Here is a 24,140-nt window from a genome sequence, read left to right on the forward strand (position 1 = left end):
AATATACATGCATATCTGTGCACATATAAGCAAAAATTCCAATATTTCGGCTACACGCTATTCTATAAAATGGCATCTAACTGAAATGGAATAGTTTATAGGTGGGTGTACACATGGCCAGAATCTGGGTGGAATGTGGATGAGACATCTAGTTACATGTATAAATTCTGGAATACTATAATTTATGTATGTTTTTTTGCATTTTCACATGAGCATTTAAACCAGCTATATAATGTATTTGCTCAGCATTGTCAGAAATGTATTTCTACTTATCTTTCTTGAGTGTTGCACTGCTCATAATCTGCTTTTTCAGGGTTTCCATTTTTCAGATTCTGACTGCCATGTGTGAGCCTTGAACTGCATGAACCAAACAAACAAGCAGTAATGGTGGTTCAAGCTCCAGACCGAAGTACAAATAGGCAGGTTAACCATGACAACCTATGTCTTTATCATGCTGGCTTTATGTCCTTATCATGCAGGCTTGTGGACTGGGTGGTATGTATATCTGATATATCCCAGAGTACTGATAGAACTAAAAAAAAAAGAACTTGCAGAGCTATTTTTAGTAATATATAATTTATCTTTACAATCAAACATGATACCGGAAGATTGGGAGCTAGCCAATGTAACATCAATTTTTAGTTAGAGCTCCAGAGGTGACCCAGGAAATTATAGACCAGTGAGCCTGACGCTTGAGCCAAGCAAAACAGAAGAGACTATTATAAAGAACAAATTTACCGAGTTTTATACATAGGCATGGATTAATGGGACAGAGCCAACATGAATTTAGCTGAGGGAAATCTTGCCTCACTCTTTGTTTGAATGGATGAATAAACATTGACAAAAGGTGAGCTAGCTGATATTATATACAGAGGTACCTCGGTTTACGAGTGCACCGGTTTGCGAGTGTTTTGGAAGACGAGCAAAACATTCGCAAAATTGGTGCCTCGGAAAACGAGCTTGCCTCGATATACGAGCGCATCCCCCCGCTCGTGTCGCCCCCCACCGTGATCCGACATCCCCCCCACACCCATCCACCCATGCGAACACATCGCTTACCCCCCATCTGGCACCCAGCACCGGCACCATTGCACAGGACATGCCGGTGCCCGAAGATCTGCCTCCTTCTTTTTGCTGGGCCTTGAGCATCTGCACATGCTCAAGGCCTTCGAGTTCCCACTCTCTCTGAGATTCTCGGAGATCAAGCGAGTTTCCCTTACTTTCTATGGGGAAACTCGCTTTGATATACAAGTAATTTTGTTTACGAGCATGCTTCTGGAACGAATTATGCTCGTAAACCAAGGTTCCACTGTATTTGGATTTTTCAAAAGGCATTTGACAAAGTACCTCAAGAAAGATTTCTGAGGAAATTAGAAAGTCATAGAATAAGAGGCAGTGTCCTATTTTGATTAAAAGATAGGAAACAGAGAATAGAGTTGAATGATCAATATTCTCAATGGAGAGGGTAATAGTGGAGCTCTCCAGGGGTCTGTGCTGGTATAGCTGCCTTTTAGCACATTTATGAATGATCTGGAAATGGAAAAAAGAGTGAGGTTATTAAATCTGCTGATGACATAAAGTTATTCAAGGTTGTTAAATTGCAAGAGGACCTTAAGAGACTGGGTGACTGGGCATCCAAAGGCAGATGACATTTAATGTGAGCAAGTGCAAAGTGATACATGTGAGAAAGAGGAATCCAAACTATAGCTTTGTAATGCAAGGACCCTGTTAGGTGACACCACCCAGGAAAAGGATTTAGGTGTCGTTATTGATGATATGTTGAAAACCCTCTGCTCAGTGTGCAGTGACAGTTAAGAAAACAAATAGAATATCAGAAATTATTAATGGAAAATATAACAGGGAATACTCGTATTATAATGTCTTTTATCACTCTATGGTGTAACTGCACCTTAAATATTGTGTGCAATTTTGGTCACCACATCCCCAGAAAGGTACAGCAGAATTAGAAAAGATGCAGGGAAGGGCAACAAAAATGCTAAAAAGGATGGGACAACTTCCCTATGTGGAAAGGCTATAAAGGCTAGAGCTTTTCAGTTTAGAGAAGAAATCTATAAATACTCAGTAGAGCGGAATTGGTAGACATGAATCGCTTGCTTACTCTTTACAAAAATAGAAGGACTAGAGGGCATGTAATGAAGCTTCTAAGTAGTAAATTTAAAACAAATCAGAGAAAATATTTCTTTATTGATCATGTAATTAAACTCTGGAATTTGATGTCAGAGAATGTTAGCTTAACAGGGTTTAAAGAAGTCTGGACAAGTTCCTACAAGAAAAGTCCATACGTCATTTTTAAGATGGACTTAGGAAAATCCACCGATTATCCTGGGATAAGCAACATAAAAACTGTTTTTACTCTTTTGGGATCTTGCCAGGTACTTGTGGAACTTGTAGTTAACTTAGCAGGTAACAACCAGAAAAGCACTGGTATAATGTAATGTCAAGAAAGACATTTATGAATGTTTGAAAATACTTCCAAGAATGTCCAAAATAAAGACACACCACAGGCTGACACAGACCTCATCAGTTGTGTCCGCCAATGGAAAATAACCCTCAGAAAATTTTCACATGTGCAAGTGGTCCTGAGCTGAAAAAACATTGTCTACCAATGTCAGGACATCCCCTCCACATGTACCAGGTGTATATATGGTGGTGCTTCAGGTACAAGAGCATTCTCCATACTGCTTTAGTCATGCCCCTGAAAAGAGAGCCCAACTTCTCACCCAAGTAGTCACAGCTCTTTGTCCTCCTATGCCTCAGTCAAAGGTGAGAAATAATGGCAAGACATTATCACCTGCCACCACACAATATTGCCACGAGGGCCTGAAGGCTCATTCGCAGGATCCTAGTACAGTGAGTTTTCTGCAGTACTGCTAGAAACCCAGCATCAGTCATGTGCAAGCACACACCTTACTAGGATCACATGCACTAGTTTGTGGGAAGGCCCCCTCCCATGCTGAAGAAGCCAGAACATGTCTGCCATGCCCAGACCCCTCACTCCCCCCCCCATCAAAGTCTGCAATAAGAGCCTACACATCTGTAACACTTCCCTGCCTATGTAGAGATGCCAAGTCACCCAGTTCCAGACTGAGCATTTTGGGGCACTCCTGAATATATCACCACCCAATCCTGGTGCCTTATGGACTTGCCGCACTAATTTCAATAGGCAGCATCAAGGACCATTAATCCCACTCTGATTTGGAATGTAAAGTCAAAACTAGAACTGCTCCAAAAATCTCTAGCCTGGAACTGGGTAACTAGCCATCTCTGCCAGTGCTCTAAGCTGTTGGTCCACAGCTCACCAATGCAAACCCTGTAACCCTAGGTCACACTTGCCATAGCTAACTGCCCATCACCACCTCCCTGACCAAGTGCAGATGTCCCTAAAAAAGTGTCCCCAAAATATTCACAGGTCTACTGTGTACTTAATGCCAGGTAGCACCTCTGGCCATGTAGGGATTGCAGACTCCCTACCAAGCCCCCAATCTGGCTCCCATCAGCTCTCACAAGCTCTTCAAGGAGGCATAACAAAACGTTACAAAGGGCCACCACCTGAACCCTGTCTCCACCAACTTGTATTTTGCAAGTGAGTTGGTATCCTTTGGGACTTGATGGGATTACTTACAGTTCTGGAGGCATGACCCAGCACTGATCCAGTGCATGAGGAAGTGCCTCAGAGCCCGATTTAAGTACCAACAACATAGCATCCCCTCCAGCAAGCTCAGAGTATCCAGTAACCCTCAATACAGTTTTTCCACAACCCCTATATTCCCAACAAGTTATTGCAGGCAACCCTCCCCCAAAAGATCTGACATATCAAGAGGGGAAGGGGAGGTGGGGCCACAGCACCCACTGTAAGCAACAAGGTGGCCAGCATGTCACATATGGCTAGCACATTGTACCATTTATGTTAGAACCAAGTGCAGAAACACAACAATGGCAAAGTATAACATTTTCTTAGTATAATGGCACAATATAGAAACCTCCTGCCCATCCCCCTCCCTCTCCCCCCAACCTTCCCCTACCAACAAACCCCAAGATAGGCACAAAATATAATTTAACAGGATCACGTATTCAAGAGGCGACTTCGCGCAAGTGGTGTAAGGTCCCTCCAGAAGTGCTCCCAAATCAGACGAAAGCGATCACCTGCACAAGAGTCAATGTCCACAAATTGTCTACATTCTAAGGAGGCTTGTACAATCATTGCCGATCTCCACTAGCTGTAGGTCGGTGGCTCACGGGACAACCAGCTGGACAGGATCGTCTTTTTGCCCAGCAGCATGACTCGGGCAACAAATGCTGATATACCTTTAGGTTTAGGCGACACTATTAGATAAAAACCAAGCAATGCTCGTGGGGTAGGGGTCCACCGCCTATCCCACAATGCTGATATAAAGTGTCCCAGTCGAGTCCAAAAGACCACTATAAGAGAACAAGACCAAAACATATGGTCGAAGGTAGCCTGGGCCTGACCACATTTTGGACAATCATGAGACTGTGTGATTCCCATGTGGAATGCCCGCATGGGTAAGATATACAATCGCAAAAGAAACTTGAGCTGTAGTTCCCAATGTAAAACATTTCCTGTAAATTTTTGAGAATTTTTCAGTTGTTGTTGCAATTGCTTTGAAGTAAGTACACAATGTAAGTCCTCCTCCCAGGCTGCAGCCAGAATCTCAAAATTAGTACCAGGTAGGCTATCCATGATTCCCACATAATGGAATCGCAGAGGAATATGTTGTTGTGCCGAAAGGCTAAACATCTCTGATATTGTTTCCCTACAGTCCTCAGTTAAGTGACATGTTAGCAAAGCTTGTATATAATGGCATAATTGATAATAAGAAAAAATATCCTGCCTAAGCACCTTATATTTACAATGTATGGTTTCAAAGGAGGCCAATAAACCTTCCTCCGTAAACATTTGGAACAAATAACAAAGATCCTCAGTTACCCACCTCTGAAAAGAATGACTTTGGATCCCTGGCAAAAACTTTGCATTACCCTGAATAGGGAGATGAGGAGAAACAAAAGAGGAAACAGACAAAACCCAGCACCATGTTCGCCGTGCCGGAGCGAGGATGGGGTACATTGTACCATTTAAAGCAGTCCAACATCACAAGAATCAGAAGGAGCCAAAGTGGGAATCTAGCCCTCATCCCCTGTATGCAGAGTCTACAGCTTTAGACAGCACGCTACACCTCACACACACCCCACAAGGCAATGTCAGGGAGGACAGCACAGTGGCTACACAAGCCATTCATAGCACAAAGTGCTACCCACAAACCAGGCCCATAGGCCCTGCAGCCCACACAGTAGCATGTAAAGTCTAAAGTGATGAAAGTAATGTATACTGCCCAGTGAAACACCCAGATACACCACAGGTGGGAATATAAAACTCCAACCAGGCCAAGTTGAGTCCCCCCCATCCCCCACCCCACTCAAGTTCCCTTGCCATCCCCAAACACATGCACATGAGTCAGGAAGTAGCATGCTGCCACTGGCAACTGTTAGGACCTCCCATAATTGCCAAGGTTATACTACAACAAAATCCATCCACCAATATGTCTCTCACCTCTTAGGGTCCTAAATAGGTGGCTGGGAGTCAGGGAAGGCTAGACAGGGTCTACTGCCACCTCCTAATCAGCTATAAACCTCATAGCTATAGGGAATCAACCACAACCAGATCCCTGACAGCAACTGTAACCGTGTCACCATCCCTGGAAATATATATCAGCATCCATATTCACAGTCAGTCACCAGTCACCCTACAGCTTCTAGCAGTTCCAAGCCTAATCCTTACAGCCTAAATGAATGTCAGCCTTTCATGGGACAAACATGCATCACATCTGTGACTCCCCTCCTCCTTGTCATATCATCCCAGACAAAGTAATGATATCCTCCACATACAGGCTCTCAACTCCCCCTATACCAGCCTAATACAGCCCAGCTGAACTACTCTGCAAGCCATGTAGGATGTGCCTGACTCAAATGTGCACTATGGTCACACACAGGTCACCCTCCAGCAGTAGCCCATCAATAGTAGGAGGAAGAAGAGGAGGAGGAGAAGGAGGAAGCTATCTTGCCCCCAGCTGCCCAGATCCCTCCTCACCAGCCAGCCACCACCCAGCCTGCAGCTGACCAGCCACCCACAGAGGAGGACAGGCAGGACGAGCCTGGAAGACTCTGGCCAGTGAGAGGTTCTCCACACCTCATCTCAGGGGCTGATGCTGCAAGAGCCTGAGGAGGAACAGGCAGCAGATGACCTCTATGGCAACATGCCCCTACTGGAGACAGATGAAGGGACAGCAGAAATAGCATCTCAGGCAGCACCCCTACTGTCTTTACCAGTTGCTGCCAAAATGTCCCTTCTCCAAACATCTTTTTCTGCAGGGTTTATGCTAGTATTATAAAGACACTGGCACCTATGCTGCTCATATCTAAAAAGGACCAGATAGGCATTTTTCTGCCAAATCTGCCCAATTTGCCAAACCCTGCAGAAATTATGCCTAGACTAAAGGCACAGACACTATCCCTGCTTGAGAGCAGGTGTAAATGCACGCATCTAATATAATAAAACGCTAGGCCGCGCATGCGCACTTCCTCTGCGTGCGCCGGTTTTCCGTGAGCTGTAGCGACCCAAAGATAGGAGTGCGCATGCGCTGCTTAGGGTTCCGTTTTTCCGTCTGGCCGCCGCGTCTTTCAACTAAAAAAAAAAAATACGGCAAGGCGAGCAGGAAGCAGACAAGACCAGACCGAAGCTCCCAATTGAACTGCCAGTTGGCCGGCTCCCTTGACAGAGTTATTTTTTCAGTTTAAAGGTGCCGCGGCGGCTCCTGTCACCAGCCGCACCTGCTTCAGAAAACACTTCTAATGCAGGCGGGGATCGTTAGAGGAGCCGCCGTGGCACCTTTAAACTGAAAATTAACTCCGGCAAGGGAGTTGGCAAGATCACCACGGCAGCCGCTCCCCCCCTCCTGCCCTCTCGGGCTACTCTCCGGGAGCAGGCGAGTGAAGCCCGGTACTTCCAGGTAGCTAAGGGGCAGAGTGCAGCGCGTGCCCAGGGTCTGGGTGGAGAAGCCGGTGCTGGAGCCGCTCGCCCACATTACCGCAGGTTAAAGCACCCCGGGAAAGGCCTGAAAGCGACAGGGAGCAGCCACCCCCAACACAAAGATGCCAGCAGAAATGGAACAGGGCTGGATTTTCAAGGTCTGTTTGACTTGAAGCATTTATTTCTCATTAACAATGTTCTCAGCTTTTTTGAAGTTCACAAATGTAACTATTGCAGACTGCTTGGTGGGGGGGAGGAAGGAAGGGAGGCCTACTGCTGGACAGGGGGAACAGGAAAATGTGCTGATGGACAGGGGAGAGGTAAAACAAAGGGAGAAGGGCTGCTGCTGGATAAGGGGAGCAGTGAAGGGGTGGTGGTGGACACAGGGGAGATAAAAGGAAGGGAGAATGGACAGGGGGAGCATGCAAGGGGTGGTGGTGGACAGCCAAAAGAAAGACAAAAAGAAAGAAAGACAGAAAGCGGCTAAGGAGACAGAGAGAGAAATAAATAAAGACAGACACACATATATATTCTAGCACCCATTAATGTAATGGCCTATTCAGTGAGGGTCTGGGCAGGGAGAGCGACAGAAAGAAAGAAATAAAGCGGGAGGGAGAAAGAAAGATAGAAGGAGAGAGACAGAAAGAAAAAAGATAAACGGGGCAGGGAGAGAGACAGAAAGAAAGGAAGAAAGAGACAGGGGGGACAGGAGAAAGACAGACAGACATCTATTCTAGCACCCGTTAATGTAACGGGCTTAAACACTAGTGCATTCTATAAAATACATATGTAAATCACAATGAATGCCTACAAATATGCCCTGGCTTATACTGCAGGTACATTTAGGCATGATCTAATTTTGAAAGAGCCTACTTACATATGTAATTAAATGTTTTATGCACAAAAATGGTTTCTAACATTACCCTTCTCAAGTGTATAGAGAACAACCAAATTTTGAGCCAGCTTTAAAGTGTCCAAATTTATGCTTATTTTGATCTAAGTCTTACTTTAGTTTCTCTGCTTTTTCATCTGCAGCATTTAATTTCCGCAGTCTCATTCTCTCTCGTGGTGTCATTTTCTGCACCTCAGCCAATTCCCGCAGAGTTTGAAGATGGACTTTCTTTTGTCTAAAAATCAAAGTTAAATCATTGGTTTCGTTCAGAGAAGACATGGGTGCATCATATTTTATTGTCTTCAAACTATCCTCCACTTGATCACTATCAGTGTAGTCCAAAAGTAAGTACAAAAATGCCTAAAATGCAGAAAATAAACCAGATGCATTTTGCAAGTATGACATTACATCCTGCATAGAGATGTGTACAAATTTTACAGTAAAATAAAAACAAAGTAGAAAATTGTATACTGGAAAAGTAGCAATACCACATTCAAATGGTGTGCATCTGATAACGAAAATATTTTAAAAATACATTCATTGGGATCTAGCTCAGGTCTTTTCATTTTTAGCTAAAGATGAGATGCTCTGACCATTTACAATTTAGAAAGATGTTGAAAACACAACTGTTTTTGGAGGCTTTTTTTTAAAAAAAACTATTTGGTAGACATAGTCAATAAGAATTCTAAGCTGTAGTTATTGCACTTTATTTAATGGGATGGCTAATGTGCAAATTCATTGAGCTCTCGACATTATTTTAAGAGGATGAAATTACCATATAATTGCAATGTACTTTGAGTGCATTTTGTAAATGTACTGTTCATGAATTATGAATGTTTTTTCAATTGTTAACCACTTAGTTTTAGGCGGTCCAAAAATTTTAGAAATAAATAAATAAATTCAGGTACAGTAAGTTTTCATGCATCTGGCAAAAATAAACAGCACAGAGACAAAGAAGCTAAAAGGCAATTTTGCTTCATTAGGAAACATACTTAAGCCTGACAAAAATTGGACTCTTCACCGCTGCAGAAAAGTATTAAGGGGCCCTTGTACTAATGTAACCCTGGATCCTACTCAAACAGTTTTTGAATGTAGGCTAAGCTCTTGGAGGAAAGTACCCAGACTAGGATCTATAAAAAGTCTTAGGTTAGGCTGGGGTGGGGGGGGGGGGGGTTGCTACCACCACTCAGTTTCTCAACTAGCCCAGCTCCAAGAATTTCACTCACACACCAGGTTTTTATTTTATAAAACAGTTCAACTTTACTGACAGGAAAAACCATATGAACAGTCTTTATAAGTAGCAACTCAGGAAGAAAATACAGTACATTAAACGTGATAGAAACATAGAAACATGGATAAAGGCCAAATGGCCCATCTAGTCTGCCCATTCACAGTAATCATTATCTCTTTTTCTCTCCAAGAGATCCCATGTGCCTATTCCAGGCCCTTCTGACATCTAAATCCTCTAATGTCAATTTTCCCGCACCTAGTGGACTCTGTCCCATCCAGCCTGGCAAAATAAACCAGGGGTGTTTTCTTTGTCGCTCAGTAAAAATCCCACTGAGCTTTTCCTCAGCAGCCAGACTCATCCACGGACCAGACTTGCTTTGTCTGTTCGCTTTTCGAGGTACAGTTCTCCTCTCCCGCCTCCATCCCTAGCAGGTGGCTTACCTGCTCCACTCTTGGGATTTCCAATTCCTTGTAAATAATACATGTAATAGAGGGAGAAAAGACCTCAGAGACCTTAGCAATCATAAACAATGCTTTAAAGTTCTTGACTTCAATAGGTCATGTCTTAATCATCGGTCAGAAAAATTCCAAATACTGTATATATTTTTAAAAAACTGCATTTCAAATAAACTTGTTATTCATGGAAAAGTGCCAAAATTTAAGGTTTAAAAAGACAGCGCTTGTCTATGTTTGTGGTTGTCGAAAATTGCCACATGTAAATGCCAGCACTACTCCTTTGTACCCTACAGGGCCTCTGTTTCACCAAATTGCTGAGGCTTCATCAGGGGTCAAGTGCTGAAATTCTTGGAAGAGATTAATTCACAAAAATGGAGCCATATCGGGAATTTTTTCCTGACCGATGATTAAGATATGACCTATTGAAATCAAGAACTTTAAAGCGTGGTTTCTGATCGCTAAGGTCTCTGAGGTCTTTTTTACATCTATATGTGCTTTTGAATTACCGGATGTTCTTTGGTTTGTGCCTATTGGATTGTGACACCTGAAGTTGCAATTTTGCTGGTGTTAGTTTCCAATTCCTTCCACAGAGTCTCCATTTTATTTTTCCAGTCTGAGGTTAGGTCACCCCTCTTGCTTCGTGAGGCCTGGCATGGGTTTGGACTACGAAAGGCCAAGCGTGGAGCTCTGCGAGTGCTTTAATCACATACAAACTGTACCCTCATGCATAAACACTGTCAATCATATTTCTATAACAGCACCAACTATATTAACCACCCACCTAATAGAAAAGATAATTATGTTGATGTCTGCTGAGTCTACTCTCCTAAGCAAACTGCAGTGTGTAAGATGAATATCTTGCTGAGAATACTTTATTTACAGATCTCCCTGTTAAGCTGCAATATATATTTTTAAAGAAATGGCTAAAATGGATTCTTGATTCATATGGAATTGCCACCTACCAAGAGTTGTGAGGTTGTTATATTTGCTGAAAAATCAAAGGAGGGTGGGGGTGCCCTGCTTGGAGAATTGTTTCGTAGCAGTTCAGATAGAAGCAGTATTTGCATGAGAGGAACAAGAATGCTTTGCAAAGGGGAACTGAGAGCTGGAAGAGACACAAGAGGTTCTACTGTATTACGACGGAATGCTATCTAGTTACTCATATTGGGCAATAAAGGCAGTAGATACTCCTTTTATGGATGATATGATACAGTCATGAAAGAGGATGGAAAGGGGTCATTGGTGCTTAGGCGAGTGACTACATTTCCTGCACAATGAGCACCTCCCTCCAGGAAGGCTTCATTAGGCTTTTAAGATGTAACAAGGTGGAGCATTTTGCAACCTAGGGAATATTCTAGAATGCTAATGAGGTGACATCATTTGAAAGAGATAGGTTGGCCTCCAGGAGGTGGATAGAAAGTACTATGCCCAATTGCAACACTACGTTATGACCTGCTTAAATTGGAAGAATTTGTGTGAACAGGAAATTCCATATGAGAAACTGTATTGCACCATACACTGGACAAAGGGATTATATACCCTTTTCTTGGCAAAAGCCATTCAAGGTGGTTTACTAGAAAATTGGAAACTGAAATAAACCAGAGCATAAGTGTAAAATATAAAATAAAGATAAAACACAATGCAACAAAGCCCCAATCACCACTGCCTTTAGGGAATAAATAACATGTCAAAGCCTTGCTGAAACTGGAGATGGTTATCACACTTTTCTTCTCCTCTGATAAGTTATTCCACTCTGCAGCTGCCAATTGTCTAAAAGCATTCTGAGGGCTCCTTTTACGAAGCTGTGTTAGGGCATTAAGAACATAAGCAGTGCCTCTGCTGGGTCAGACCAGAGGTCCATCGTGCCCAGCAGTCCGCTCGCGCGGCGGCCCAACAGGTCCAGGACCTGTGTGGTAGTCCTCTATCTATACCCCTCTATCCCCTTTTCCTTTAGAAAATTATCCAATTCCTTCTTAAACCCGAATACCGTCCTCTGGAAGCTCATTCCAGGTGTCCACCACCCGCTTTTCTGGATGCTCTCTCGTTCTTGTAGTTTTCGAAAGTTTGAAGAATCTGTCCCTCTCCGGAGTAGCACACTCTGAATTGCCGTGTGTGCTAGACCTTAACGCCAGCACTGAGCTGGTGTTAGTTCTAGCCGTGTAGCTCGTGGTTTAGCGTGTGGTAATATCCTGCGCATGCTAAAAACGCTAGCGCACCTTAGTAAAAGGAGCCCTGAAAGTCTACTAAAAGTTGTATTACAGTATTTATTAGATGGTGTTATGGACACAAGGTTCTTCATAGGACAGCATGGGAGGATGGTCTCAGGCAGCAAATGGAGGAGAGTAAACAGCAGGAGATATATCAGCGTATGAGGATCTTTTCAATATCTGCAGGAAGGCTTGAAAATGGATATGTAAAACAGTATACGACTCTACAGAAATTGAGACAAATAGGGATGAGGAAGCAGGATCTGTGCTGGAGGAGTTATTAATAATAATAACTTTATTTTTATATGCCGCCATACCGGGAAGGTTCTAGGCGGCTCACAACAAAGGCAATACATACAGTGCATAAAAATACAATAGATAAAATAGTAAAGCCAAGCGAATTTATACATCAGGTTAAAATAAGAAGAACATGTTAAAATAAGAACATACATTAAGATACCAGCCTATCGAATAATTGTGTTTTTAACAATTTTCTAAAATCTAAATAAGAAGAAGCCTCTAACATTATTTGTCATAGCCATGAATTTAATTTAGCGGCCTGAAATGAAAAAGTTCTCTCAAGGAACTTTTTGTAATGACTAGATTTTATGGAAGGATATGAGAACAGATGGGGGTAAGAGGGTGTTTATGTGATGGGAGTGCCCAGTTCTGAGATTATAAGACTTGATGGGGGACATGGGTGAGGGAGTGTACAGGGGAGTCTGAGATGATCGATTAAAGAGTTGGTGAATTGGGAGCTACAGGACACAGAGGAAAGGAAAGGGAAATTAGTAAAAATATGCTGAGTAGGAATGAGAATGGAAATGGCAAAAAGCTGGACAGATGAGCTCGATGCACTGTGTGAGGAAGTCTACAGGAAGCTACACCCCCTCCCCCCTTAATGGCACTCCCTCACAGTCACAGAGACACTTTAAAGACCATACTGCACAGCAGGGAAGAGAACTCAGCAAAGACAGAACAGGAAAGGCATGGTCCAGGCAGGATAAAATCCTCAGAACAGCTCAGTCAATGAGGCCCCAGAAAAGGACTCCATCAAGATTGCTTCACACGGGGTTGTAGTACCTGAAGGGAAGCTCTCAGAAGAGATAAGCAGCCCTCAAGCATATGCTTTACCAAAAGCTCATAAGAAACAGAAGCTCTACTGAGGTAGGCTAAGTTTATCTTGGAACCCTGCTGAACCTGTAACTTTATCTAATGGTACAACTGACCTGAATTGATTACAAAACCTGTGGAGAGTGATCAAACTTAAGTTTATAAAAATACTCAGAGATATGAAACTCTATAAGGAAGGCTGAAAAACCTCCCTTAGGTGAAGAGTTCACCTTCCAGTCATTGTTATTTTATAAAAACTTTGATCACTGACTCCAAAGGTAGTGTATTTGCACAGCTTTAAAGCTTTAAAGCATCGGTGGTGATGACAAGTTGATGAGGAGGTAGATGGAAGAGAAGACCTCTGGAGAAATTTGAGGATATCAACCACCATTGTAGAGACTGACGAAGAGATGATGTCACAGATATGTGACGTGAGCAAGGATCTATCACTTGGGACCACTGGGTAGCTAGGGTCCATTGAGGAGTGCGTAGGTGCAGACGAGCAAGTGGTGTGACATGAACTGTGGAGACCATGTGACCCAAGAGTATCATCATTTGCTTGGCCGAGATGGAACATTGTGAAAGCACCTGCTGACATAGAAATTGAAGCGTTTGAAGACGGTTGGACGGTAGGAACGCTCTCATGAGAATTGTGTCCAAGACTGCTCCAATGAATTGAAGTCTCTGTGTGGGGATGAGATGAGATTTGGGTAGATTGATCTCGAACCCCAGTAAACGTAGAAATAGGATGGTCTGGTTGGTGGCCTGAAGTACTGTTTGAGATGAATTGGCCTTTATCAACCAATCGTCTAGGTAAGGAAACACCTGAAGGTGGTGGGAACGCAGAAAAGCAGCCACCACAATCAGACATTTGGTGAACACTCTTGGAGAGGAGGCCAGACCGAAGGGTAGCACCTTGTATTGGTAATGACAATGATTGATCATGAAGCGTAGGTACTGTCTGGAGGCCAGATTGATCGGTATGTGAGTGTATGCTTCTTTGAGATCGAGGGAACATAGCCAGTCGCCTTGATTGAGAAGAGGGTAAAGAGTGGCTAAAGAGAGCATTCTGAATTTCTCTTTGACTAAGCATTTGTTGAGGTCGCGAAGATCTAGGATAGGTCTGAGATCTCCTGTTTTTTTGGGGACTAGGAAATAACGGGAGTAGAATCCCTGCCCCTTTTGCTCCGGAGGGACTTCCTCTATGGCATTCAGAAGGAGGAGGGATTGAACTTCCTGAAGAAGGAGGGAAGATTGGGGAGTGTGCAAAGCAGACTCTTTTGGTAGACTTTCGCCCGGGAGGGTTTGAAAGTTGAGAGAGTAGCCGTGGTGGATGATGTTGAGGACCCATTGGTCCGAAGTGATAACTTCCCACCGGCTGAGGAACAAAGAAAGACGACCTCCTATGGGTTGAGGCAGGAGTGGTGAAGGTTGGATGCTGGCTATGCCCTGGAGAATCAAGTCAAAAGGGCTGAGTCGGTTTTTGTTGAGGAGGCTGCTTGACAGGTTGCTGCTGCTGTGGTCTAGGTGTTTGCCTCTGCTGCTGATGCTGCCGCCTAGGTTGTTGAGGGGCAGACTGTAAGGGACGAGCCACATAACGGCGTTGGTATGCCGATTGCTGTCTGAAAGGACGTGCTGGTGGAGGCTTCTTCTTGGTCTTAAGGAGAGTATCCCAGCGTGTTTCATGAGCGGAGAGCTTTTGGGTAGTTGAGTCCAAGGATTCTCCAAACAGCTCATCCCCTAAGCATGGTGCATTAGCTAACCGGACTTGATGGTTAACATCAAGTTCGGATACCCTCAACCAGGCTAAGCGGCGCATGGCCACAGACATAGCCGTTGCTCTAGAGGTAAGCTCAAAGGTATCGTATATAGATCTTACCATAAACTTTCTGAGTTGAAAAAGAGAAGAAGAGCATTGGTGAAAAGCCAAACGTTTCCTCTCAGGAAGGTACTGCTCAAAGGAAGCCATGGTGGTAAGGAGATGCTTTAAATAAAAAGAGAAATGAAAAGCATAGTTGCCAGATCGATTAGTGAGCATGGCATTTCGGTACCATCATTAAAGATTATTGGGACCAGAAGATTAGATATTTTCACAGTTATGGGCCCTCAATGGTGGAATACTCTGCCTCAGTATATTCGATCGGAACCAGATATTGTAAAATTTAAAACACTTTTAAAGACCTATTTATTTAAAGATGCCTATGATTTTTAGAATCAGTTTTTTTTCAACTAATTTAAAATTTATTTCTTACATGGTGCTTTGGTTTTTTAACTCCCTTCCTATTGTTTTTTCCCTTTTTAACTAAACCCTAATATTGTAACTTTTATCCCTATTCCTCAAACTCATGTATGTATTGTTTTAAATTTGAAATTTGAATTTATTATGTTAGTTTCTTCTATCTAAATTGTAATATGTACATCGCCTAGAATTTGTAATAGGCGATTCATCAAAAATTGAATAAACTTGAAACTTGAAACTTACCAAATTTGTCCATGGCTTTGCCTTCTCTGCCAGGAGGGACAGAAGCATATACACTAGCTCCTGAGGACTTTTTAAGTGTGGATTCCACAAGGAGAGACTCATGTGGGAGCTGGGGTTTATCGAACCCTGGGATGGGGATAACCTTATACAGGGAATCCAATTTGCGGGGAGCTCCCGGGACAGTGAGAGGAGTCTCTAAATTTTTGTAAAAGGTTTCCCTCAAGATGTCATGAAGAGGGAGTTTCAGAAATTCCTTTGGAGGCTGATCAAAATCAAGAGCATCTAAAAAGGCTTTAGACTTTTTAGACTCAGCCTCCAAAGGAATGGACAGAGATTCACACATGTCTTTTAAAAAGGAAGAAAAAGACGTGGAATCATGTTTGGAGGAAGGGTCAGGAATAACAGGCTCATCCTCCTCCGAAGAACACTCACCCTCTGAAAGAAAAGGCTCTTCGGAATCACCCCACAGATCAGGGTCTCGAATGTGGGAACTACGGTCCCGAGACTCGGGGGTGGATGGTTCCAGGTGTCGGGACTTGAGTATTGTGTTCAGTTTTGGAGACCGTATCTGGCGAAAGACGTAAGAAGACTTGAGGCGGTCCAGAGGAGGGCGACGAAAATGATAGGAGGCTTGCGCCAGAAGACGTATGAGGAGAGACTGGAAGCCCTGAATATGTATACCCTAGAGGAAAGGAGGGACAGGGGAGATATGATTCAGATGTTCAAATACTTAAAGGGTATTAACGTAGAACAAAATCTTTTCCAGAGAAAGGAAAATGGTAAAACCAGAGGACATAATTTGAGGTTGAGGGGTGGTAGATTCAGGGGCAATGTTAGGAAATTCTACTTTACGGAGAGGGTGGTGGATGCCTGGAATGCGCTCCCGAGAGAGGTGGTGGAGAGTAAAACTGTGACTGAGTTCAAAGAAGCGTGGGATGAACACAGAAGATTTAGAATCAGAAAATAATATTAAAGATTGAACTAGGCCAGTTACTGGGCAGACTTGTACGGTCTGCTTCTGTGTATGGCCGTTTGGAGGAGGATGGGCAGGGGAGGGCTTCAATGGCTGGGAGGGTGTAGATGGGCTGGAGTAAGTCTTAACAGTGATTTCGGCAGTTGGAACCCAAGCACAGTACCGGGTAAAGCTTTGGATTCTCGCCCAGAAATAGCTAAGAAGAAAAAAAAAAAAAAAATTTAAATTGAATCAGGTTGGGCAGACTGGATGGACCATTCGGGTCTTTATCTGCCGTCATCTACTATGTATGTTACCGACTTACCCGACCTCATTGATGCGGTACCGGGAGATGTGATCGGTTGCACCGGAGCCGAGGTCTGTACCGACTGGTGTTGAGTTGTCGGCTCCGGTGCAAGGACTGGCATCGATACCGATGAGGCCGAGTGTAGCGGTACCGAAAGAGTGGAAGTAGACAATATAGGCCGTTCCACTCTCGGTACCGGCGGCTCAGTGGAGACTGGTACCGGAAGGCTCGGTGCCAGGATAGCTGGAAGGAGTTGTTGAAGCTGCTCCTTCAGCTGTACTTGTAAGATGGCCGCAATGCGATCATCAAGGGAGGGCACCGGTACCGCCTTTTTCTTTTGCAGTACCTGCGGTGCCGCTCTACACCCTGGAGATGAGGAGCCCGATGTCGAGGGACTCACCTCAATAGGGGCGGAGCGCTTCCGCTGGCGCCTCACGGTCGGCAGGACTGGACTCGCTGCAATGGAGACCGGAGGGCGTTCCAGCGGGGAAGGCTTCTTAGCCGGCTTACCTGAGTGCTGCGACGCCAGCGCGGTGTCGACGAGGTGGGTGCCGACTGTGTAGGAGCCGATGCCGGTGCCGATGTCGCGGGGTCGGACATCTCGGTACCAAAAAGTAAGCGTTGCTGTATTTGGCGATTTTTCAATGTTCTTTTTTTCAGCGTGGCACAGCGGGTGCAGGTGGAAGCCTGATGCTCCGGACCCAGGCACTGTAAGCACCAGTTGTGCGGGTCCATAAGGGAGATAGGCCGTGCACACCGCTGGCACTTCTTGAACCCTGGCTGGGGGGGCATGAACGGAAAGACGGCTTCTGCCAAATCGAAGGCCGAGGCCTCGATGGTGGCAGTAGGCCCCGCCGGGGCAGAACCGAAAAACAAAAATAACTCGATGAAAAGTAAGTATTTTTTTTTTAACAGAAAAAGAATAAAGGGCAAAAAGACCCTAAAAAGGATTCGCGAGCGGGAAGGCGTTAAGGAAAAAATTTTCAACAGCCGTTGAAACTGCGACTTCTTAGCTCCGCGGAAACTAAGAAACTAAGAAACTGGGGACCGCGCACGCGCGGTGCGGCCTCTAGAACTTTCCAAGTTCTTAGAGTGCAATCACTCTAAAAGTGTCCGTACCGGGGCTCCGTTGGTGCCGTCACCCATCAGTCAAGAATATGCTGCCTGCTTGTCCTGGGATAATGTTAGAACACACTGAGTTCATTAATAAGAGGATGTTTTAAAAGTAACTTCTTTTAAAGAGTAAGCTTAAGAATGTTACTATGCACCTCCAAAACATACATGCCATTTAAAAAACCTGTATTTTCCTGTTCAATGCTTCCAAATAAAAAGCAAGCCATTAAAAATACTGCAAGAAAAAAAATGAGCACTTTATATTCTAGCCATGATAGATCACCAGGGTAATATCACTATACGTCTGAATGATATTAATCAGGTTTCCTTCTAGTTTTGCACATAATTATATTCTATTTGGCCCAAGCGAGCCTTCTGGTTAAGACTCTTTTTAAAAGACATCTATCCCAAAAGTTTGACACAGAGATCAATGAACTGATAAAGTTCATGAAAAGCACAGATGTAATTACAAATCTGAAACTATTCAAGGATCTCATTTATCTAATATATTTAAATTGTAACCAAAAAGGGTAGATTATTACAAATGCTTTCAACTTGAGATCTTGAGGTAGAAGAGTACATCACAAACTGCCAAGAGGGAGCAAGGTAAGGAAAAAGAGGTTAGTCTTCATAAAATATAAGAGATTGCAGAAAGAGAAACACAGGTGGCAGTATTTGGAAAAGTTAAGAGAAGCTGGTAGAGAAGTCAGAAAAGCAAAAGATACAAGTGGATGTAAAAATAGTCCAATATAGTAAAATGTGTATGTGTGTGGGGGGGAGGGGGAGGGGGAAGGGAACAAAACATTTTGTACATATGATAGTGATAGGAGAAAGTACAAAAGTGGCATTGTGAAATTCAAAGGTGAAAGGGAGAAATAAGTAGAAGCTGATAAATATAAGGCTGGATTGCTTAACAAATATTTCTGTTCTGGTTCACAGCTGAATGACTGGGAGCAGAACTGCAGAAGAGTGTAGCACAGTGGTTAAAACTATAGCCTTAGCACCCTGAGGTTGTGGGTTCATACCCATGCAGCAACTTGTAACCCTGGGCAAGTCACTTAATCCCCCCTTTGCCCCAGGTTCATTAGATATACTTAGAACCACAATCCTTAAATATTCTAATGCACTCTCTTGTTATAGCAAAACTAGATTACTGTAACTCTCTGCTACAAAATATTACTCAAAAAGAAAAAAAACGTTTACAAATCATTCAGAACATAGCAATCAAAATAATTCATAATGGTAAAAAATATGACCACGTAACACCTCTGCTAATTAAATCACATTGGCTGCCCATAAATAACCGAATAACTTATAAAATAGCTCTATTGACTTTCAAAACACTAAATTCTAATGAATCACAATTCATAGATCGTTTATTAATTCCCCATTCTTCAAATCGCTCTTTACGTTCTGAATCCCAAGAACTATTAATGGTTCCCTCTCTAAAAATAGTAGGGACAAAACGCCACGATATTTTCTCTGTAGTGGCTCCTCTTACTTGGAATTCTCTTCCTTTATATATCAGAAAAAATAAGAATTTAAACCAATTCAAAACTAATTTAAAATCATTTCTTTTTAAAATTTCTTTTGACCTCTAAACTCATTTCATTGCCAATTTCTATCTGAGAACCCTCAATCCCTCCCTAATGTTTTTTTCCATCCCCTTTCAGACCTCTCTTTCTCCCTTTCTAGGGAAAATATTTTTGTAACTTTAAGTCCTCATGTTCATTCCATATGTGTCATAGTTTGTCAATATTGTCTTGTGTGTCAAATTCCTATTAGTTAAAGAAATACTATAATACTGTTATTTTACCCCTTTAGTGTTCAATAATATATAATTCAATGATGATTGTTATACTTTGTTAATCGCTTAGTTTGTAATAAGCGATACATCAAATAAAATTAAACTTGAAACTTGAAACTTGATATATTGTGTACCTGAATAAATTCATGTAAAACCATTCTGCACTCCCTTGGTGAAATGGTATAGAAAATTGAATGAATGACAAATAGGAATGATGGTGTAACAGATCCTGAATGATACAAAGGACTGTTTGTAAGGAGTTAGTGAAAGGTGGATAACGTGATAGGACCAGGTGGCATACATCCAAGGGTTCTGAAGGAAATTAGGTAAGTTCTGGTAGCTCTATTGGCTGACTTTTTCAATGCTTCTCTAGGGTGAGGAGTAGTCTACTTGGAGGACTGGAGAAGGGCAGATGTGGTCCGGCATACTATGCGCTATTCTGTAAATGGAGCTTAAAGTTAGAATATTGCTCATTGCCGGGATCCGAACCTAATTTTAGGTGTGAGGATTTACACCAAATTAACCCTACTGTAAATCCTCATACCTACCTTAAACACAGATATCCTTTATTCTATAACAGTGTGCATAAACTACAGGAACACCCCTGACCCTCCCATGGCCATGCTCCCTGTACCCCTGTGGCTATGTAACTGGTTAAAGGGCCAATTAAGCTATAAAAAATTAAATTAAACTATTTTGAAAAATTTAAACTAAACTAAATCAGTTGCCACCTCTAGGGTCAACTCTCCCTCTCTTCCCTCCCTCCCATTGTCCAGCATCGTTTACTCCCTCCCTCCACTCCTGTCCATTATTTTTTCCCTTCCTCCCTATGAGTCTAACATCTCTTACTCTCTCTTCTTCTCCCTCTACTTCCCTCCCTCAGTTTGGTATTACATTACATTAGTGACTTCTATTCCGCCTGTACCTTGCAGTTCTAAGCGGATTACTTTAGAAGATGGCTGGACATTTCCAGGAAGTTACAATTTAGGGTTAGTTACACAGTAGAGGCTTTGAGGAGCAATTGAGGATAGTAGAAATAAGAGGATTGAATTTAGGGAAGTTGCAATTTAGGGGCTGGTTACATGATTGAGTTATTGAGGAGAAATGACAAGAGTGGTAGGAAGACAATGGGGAAATTGCAGGGAAGGGGAGGAGAACTCTATAGATTAAGAGTGTTAAGAGAACTCTATAGATTTTTTGAATAGCAGAGTTTTGAGTTCTTTTCAAAATGATTTAAAGTCACTTATTGTTGTCAGCAGATTGGAAATAGATGGGTCCAATTTCGCTGCCTGCATCGCTAGGAGGCTGTCATACATCTTCTTGCGCTGAGTACCCTTGAGTGGTAGGTAGGAGAATGGGGTCTGGGTTCTCCTTAGTCTGGATGTGAGGTTTCGATTTAGGCGGTTGTGTAGGTAGGTAGGTGCAATTCCTTTGAATAATAGTATTGCTTTGAATAATAGACAGTAAAATTTAAATTGAATTCGAGCTCTTATCGGTAGCCAGTGTGAGTCTAGGTAGGCATTGGTGATATGGTCAAATTTTCCAAGTGAGTATATCAGTCTGAGGGCTGTATTTTGAATGGTCTGTAGTTGTTTTATCAAGTTTGTGGGGCATGGTAGGTAGAGGATATTGCAGTTGTCCAATAGTCCTAGGACAAGGGATTGGACTATGATCCTGTATTGTTCTTTGTTGAAGAATTTTCTTATTTTCAGTAGGTTGCGCATGGTGAAAAATGCTTTTTGAGTAGTTTTGTTGATTTGGACCTGCATTGTGCAGCATCTATCTATTGATACTCCCAGGATTTTTAAAGAAGACTGTATGGGGTATTTGGTGACATTTATTTCTAATTCTGTTATGGATGGGGAAACTATGGTATCTCTCTCTCTCTTTCTGTATCTTCCCTCTCATGCACAGTCCAGTCCCACTTCATCACCTCCTCACGTCACCCGCAGTTCCATAAAGCTCTCTCAATTCCAACCCTCCTTCCTCCCCCCTCAGGTGTACCTTAAATCTTTGCTCCAACAGTCTGTACTGGGTCTTTCTCTTTGACCCATCCTGCATCAGAAGAGACATCAAAAGAGACAGGACGGGCCAGAGAGAAAACCCCAGTGCGAGTTGCAGGCAGCATATGAGTATCGCTGCCACTTAAGCATTCTAGACCAAATTATGCCATTAGCCAGTCTTTAAGTAAGAAAATGCCTGTATCTCAATAATAATAATAACAACTAATAACTTTATTTTTTTCTATACAACCAACACTCAAAAAGTTCTAGGCGGTTCACAGAATAAAGAGGACTGGACATTCCAGTGATGATACAAAGCACACAGAAAAGCAGTACAATATTTCAATTGTGAAAAATACAATAAGAAACTATGACAGTCATCAATCAAGTAACGATTTTTATAAACAAATAGGTCTTAACCAATTTTCTAAAGGTGCCATAAGATGCAGATTGTTGAATCAGGTTGTCTAGCCATACTTGAACTTTACCTGCTTAATAAGACAAAGATCGATCAAAATAATTTTTATAACGGCAGATTTTGGGATTAGGAAAAGTAAATAAACCAGTACGCCCAGTAGGCCTAGTTGAACAGTACCGTTCAAAATGAGATGAGATATAGCGGAGCTAATCCAAATAACATCTTATAGCAAATACAAGCAAATTTGAAAAGTACTCTTGCTTCCATTGGAAACCAGTGCAGCTGACGGTAGTAAGAGCTGACATGTTCCTGGTTTTCCAATATACCTTAACGTTAGGGCAAGTCCCAAAAATGTAATCCACAATGCCCTGGTCTTCACACTGACAGCAACACAGTTCGTGTTTAGCACAGTATGATTTTATCAAGTCATACCAGTATAAGACTGATTTCCTGAAGGTTAACTATTGAGGCAATTTTTGCTTAGCCCAGATGCTAAGCCCTGGCTTTTCTCTAACATCTCCTCCCCTGTCCACATCCTTCTCTATTCATATGCTCTTGTAAAGCTTTCTCCTCTACTTTCCTATATTTTTAAACTTTGTAAACCGTGTCGAGCTCCACTTCCGTGGAGATGATGCGGTATATAAACTTAAGGCTTAGTTTAGTTTAGTTTAGTTCATAATGGGTCCCACACTCCTCTTCTCATCTACTACTTCTGCACCCTCTAAGGTACTTGATGATCATCAAAATTAAGCCTTTGGGTTAAATTCTATATATGTTGCCAAAAATATTGATGCCAATTAGTGCAGCGCTAAGCACGATTCTATAAAAGTTATGTGCACTGTATAGAATCATGCATAGTACCACCTAAGCACCGCTATGCATCACTAGGCATCCCAACTTTTAGGCGCACTCTATTTATGCCAGGGTTTTTCTGGCCTAAATGCCTGCACTTATGTTGAGTGCACCTTGGCACTTAAGTCAGAAACATGCACATAACTTGAAAAAAACACCCATGATCTGCCCCCTAATCACACCCACTTTTAGGTATGCACTTCGGACAAGTTGTGTGCCTAACTTTCAATTAATGTCAATAATGAGTTGTTAATTGCTAATCATCAGCACCAATTAAACCTATTCATCAATTAAGCTCTGCATGTACGTTGGCTCCCTGCACAATTTTAGGCACTTTATCTAGAATTTGGGAGTTAGCCCCTAAGCAGCATTCATGCAAATCTTCACAAAGGTGGTATCCCTCATTAATCTATCCCAATAAGTCCTTGAAATCAAAAGATGAACAAGTAGACAATAAGCAAAGGAGTACTAACTTGGTATTCAGTAAGCTTCTCTCAGTTCATAAAAGTCATTAATCTATCTTCATCAAATAATTGACCCCCATTTTTCCCATTGCCAAAAAAACAACACCATTGGTTCCCATACCTGGAGCAAGGAGAAGATCATCTGTTATGAGCTGTGTATCTAGATAGCTGAAAATCAGGTTCAGATGATTCCAAGGAATCCCAAACTCTCAGGGGTTCATAATCAAAAAAAAAAAAATTCTAAAAAGTGTCCTAAAAGGCTACTTGGACGATCAAAAAGCCTGATCGTCCAAGTACCCATAATCAAAGCTGGTTTTAATCATATCTAAAACCAGCTTAGGCCTTTCCCCTGCCACTAAACGCACAGAGAGAAAAGAGGCGTGTTTAGAGAAGGGGAAAGGGCAGTGTCACACCCACGCTCTCTGCGAACACCCTGAGCCGTCGGGTAGTGACATGAAGCTTGTTACTGGCGTGGTCCCTTTAGAATTAGGGTCACCTTTCAAGTTGGTAGTCCCTGGCAAATGCCCAACTAAGCTTATTCTTCAAGGGTTTTGAAAAATCACACTTTGTCAGAACGGCCTTGGTGAAAACATAAGCTTTTATTCGGCCACTGGCCGTGGAATTACTGTGCCGCTCCAGGTTTTCCTGGTAGCATGAACATCATACAAAAACAACAGAAAAAGTTCATCTCACTCGTAGTCACCCAGTAATCAGCTCTGGACTGGGTTAATAAACCACATACAGTCATTAATATTCCAGGAGGTTAGGAGGTGAAACA

At 42.7% G+C, this 24,140-nt stretch overlaps 1 protein-coding gene across 11 annotated transcripts in view; it reads right to left on the reverse strand.

Moving 5' to 3' along the window:
• The window catches only part of NEK11 (NIMA related kinase 11), a 539,441-nt gene that overhangs the window by 324,723 nt on the left and 190,578 nt on the right, over nt 1–24,140 (reverse strand). For all 11 annotated transcript variants that reach the window (XR_004538012.1, XR_004538011.1, XM_033930006.1 and 8 more), the window contains one exon: nt 8,074–8,193. Coding sequence is in view for 9 of the 11 variants with exons in the window: in XM_033930006.1 (XP_033785897.1) it covers nt 8,074–8,193 (120 nt within the window). In the remaining 2 variants the exon portion in view is untranslated. The remainder of the gene's footprint in view (nt 1–8,073; nt 8,194–24,140) is intronic.

The sequence above is a fragment of the Geotrypetes seraphini genome, chromosome 2 (genome assembly GCF_902459505.1).
Source record: "Geotrypetes seraphini chromosome 2, aGeoSer1.1, whole genome shotgun sequence".
NCBI lineage: Eukaryota > Metazoa > Chordata > Amphibia > Gymnophiona > Dermophiidae > Geotrypetes > Geotrypetes seraphini.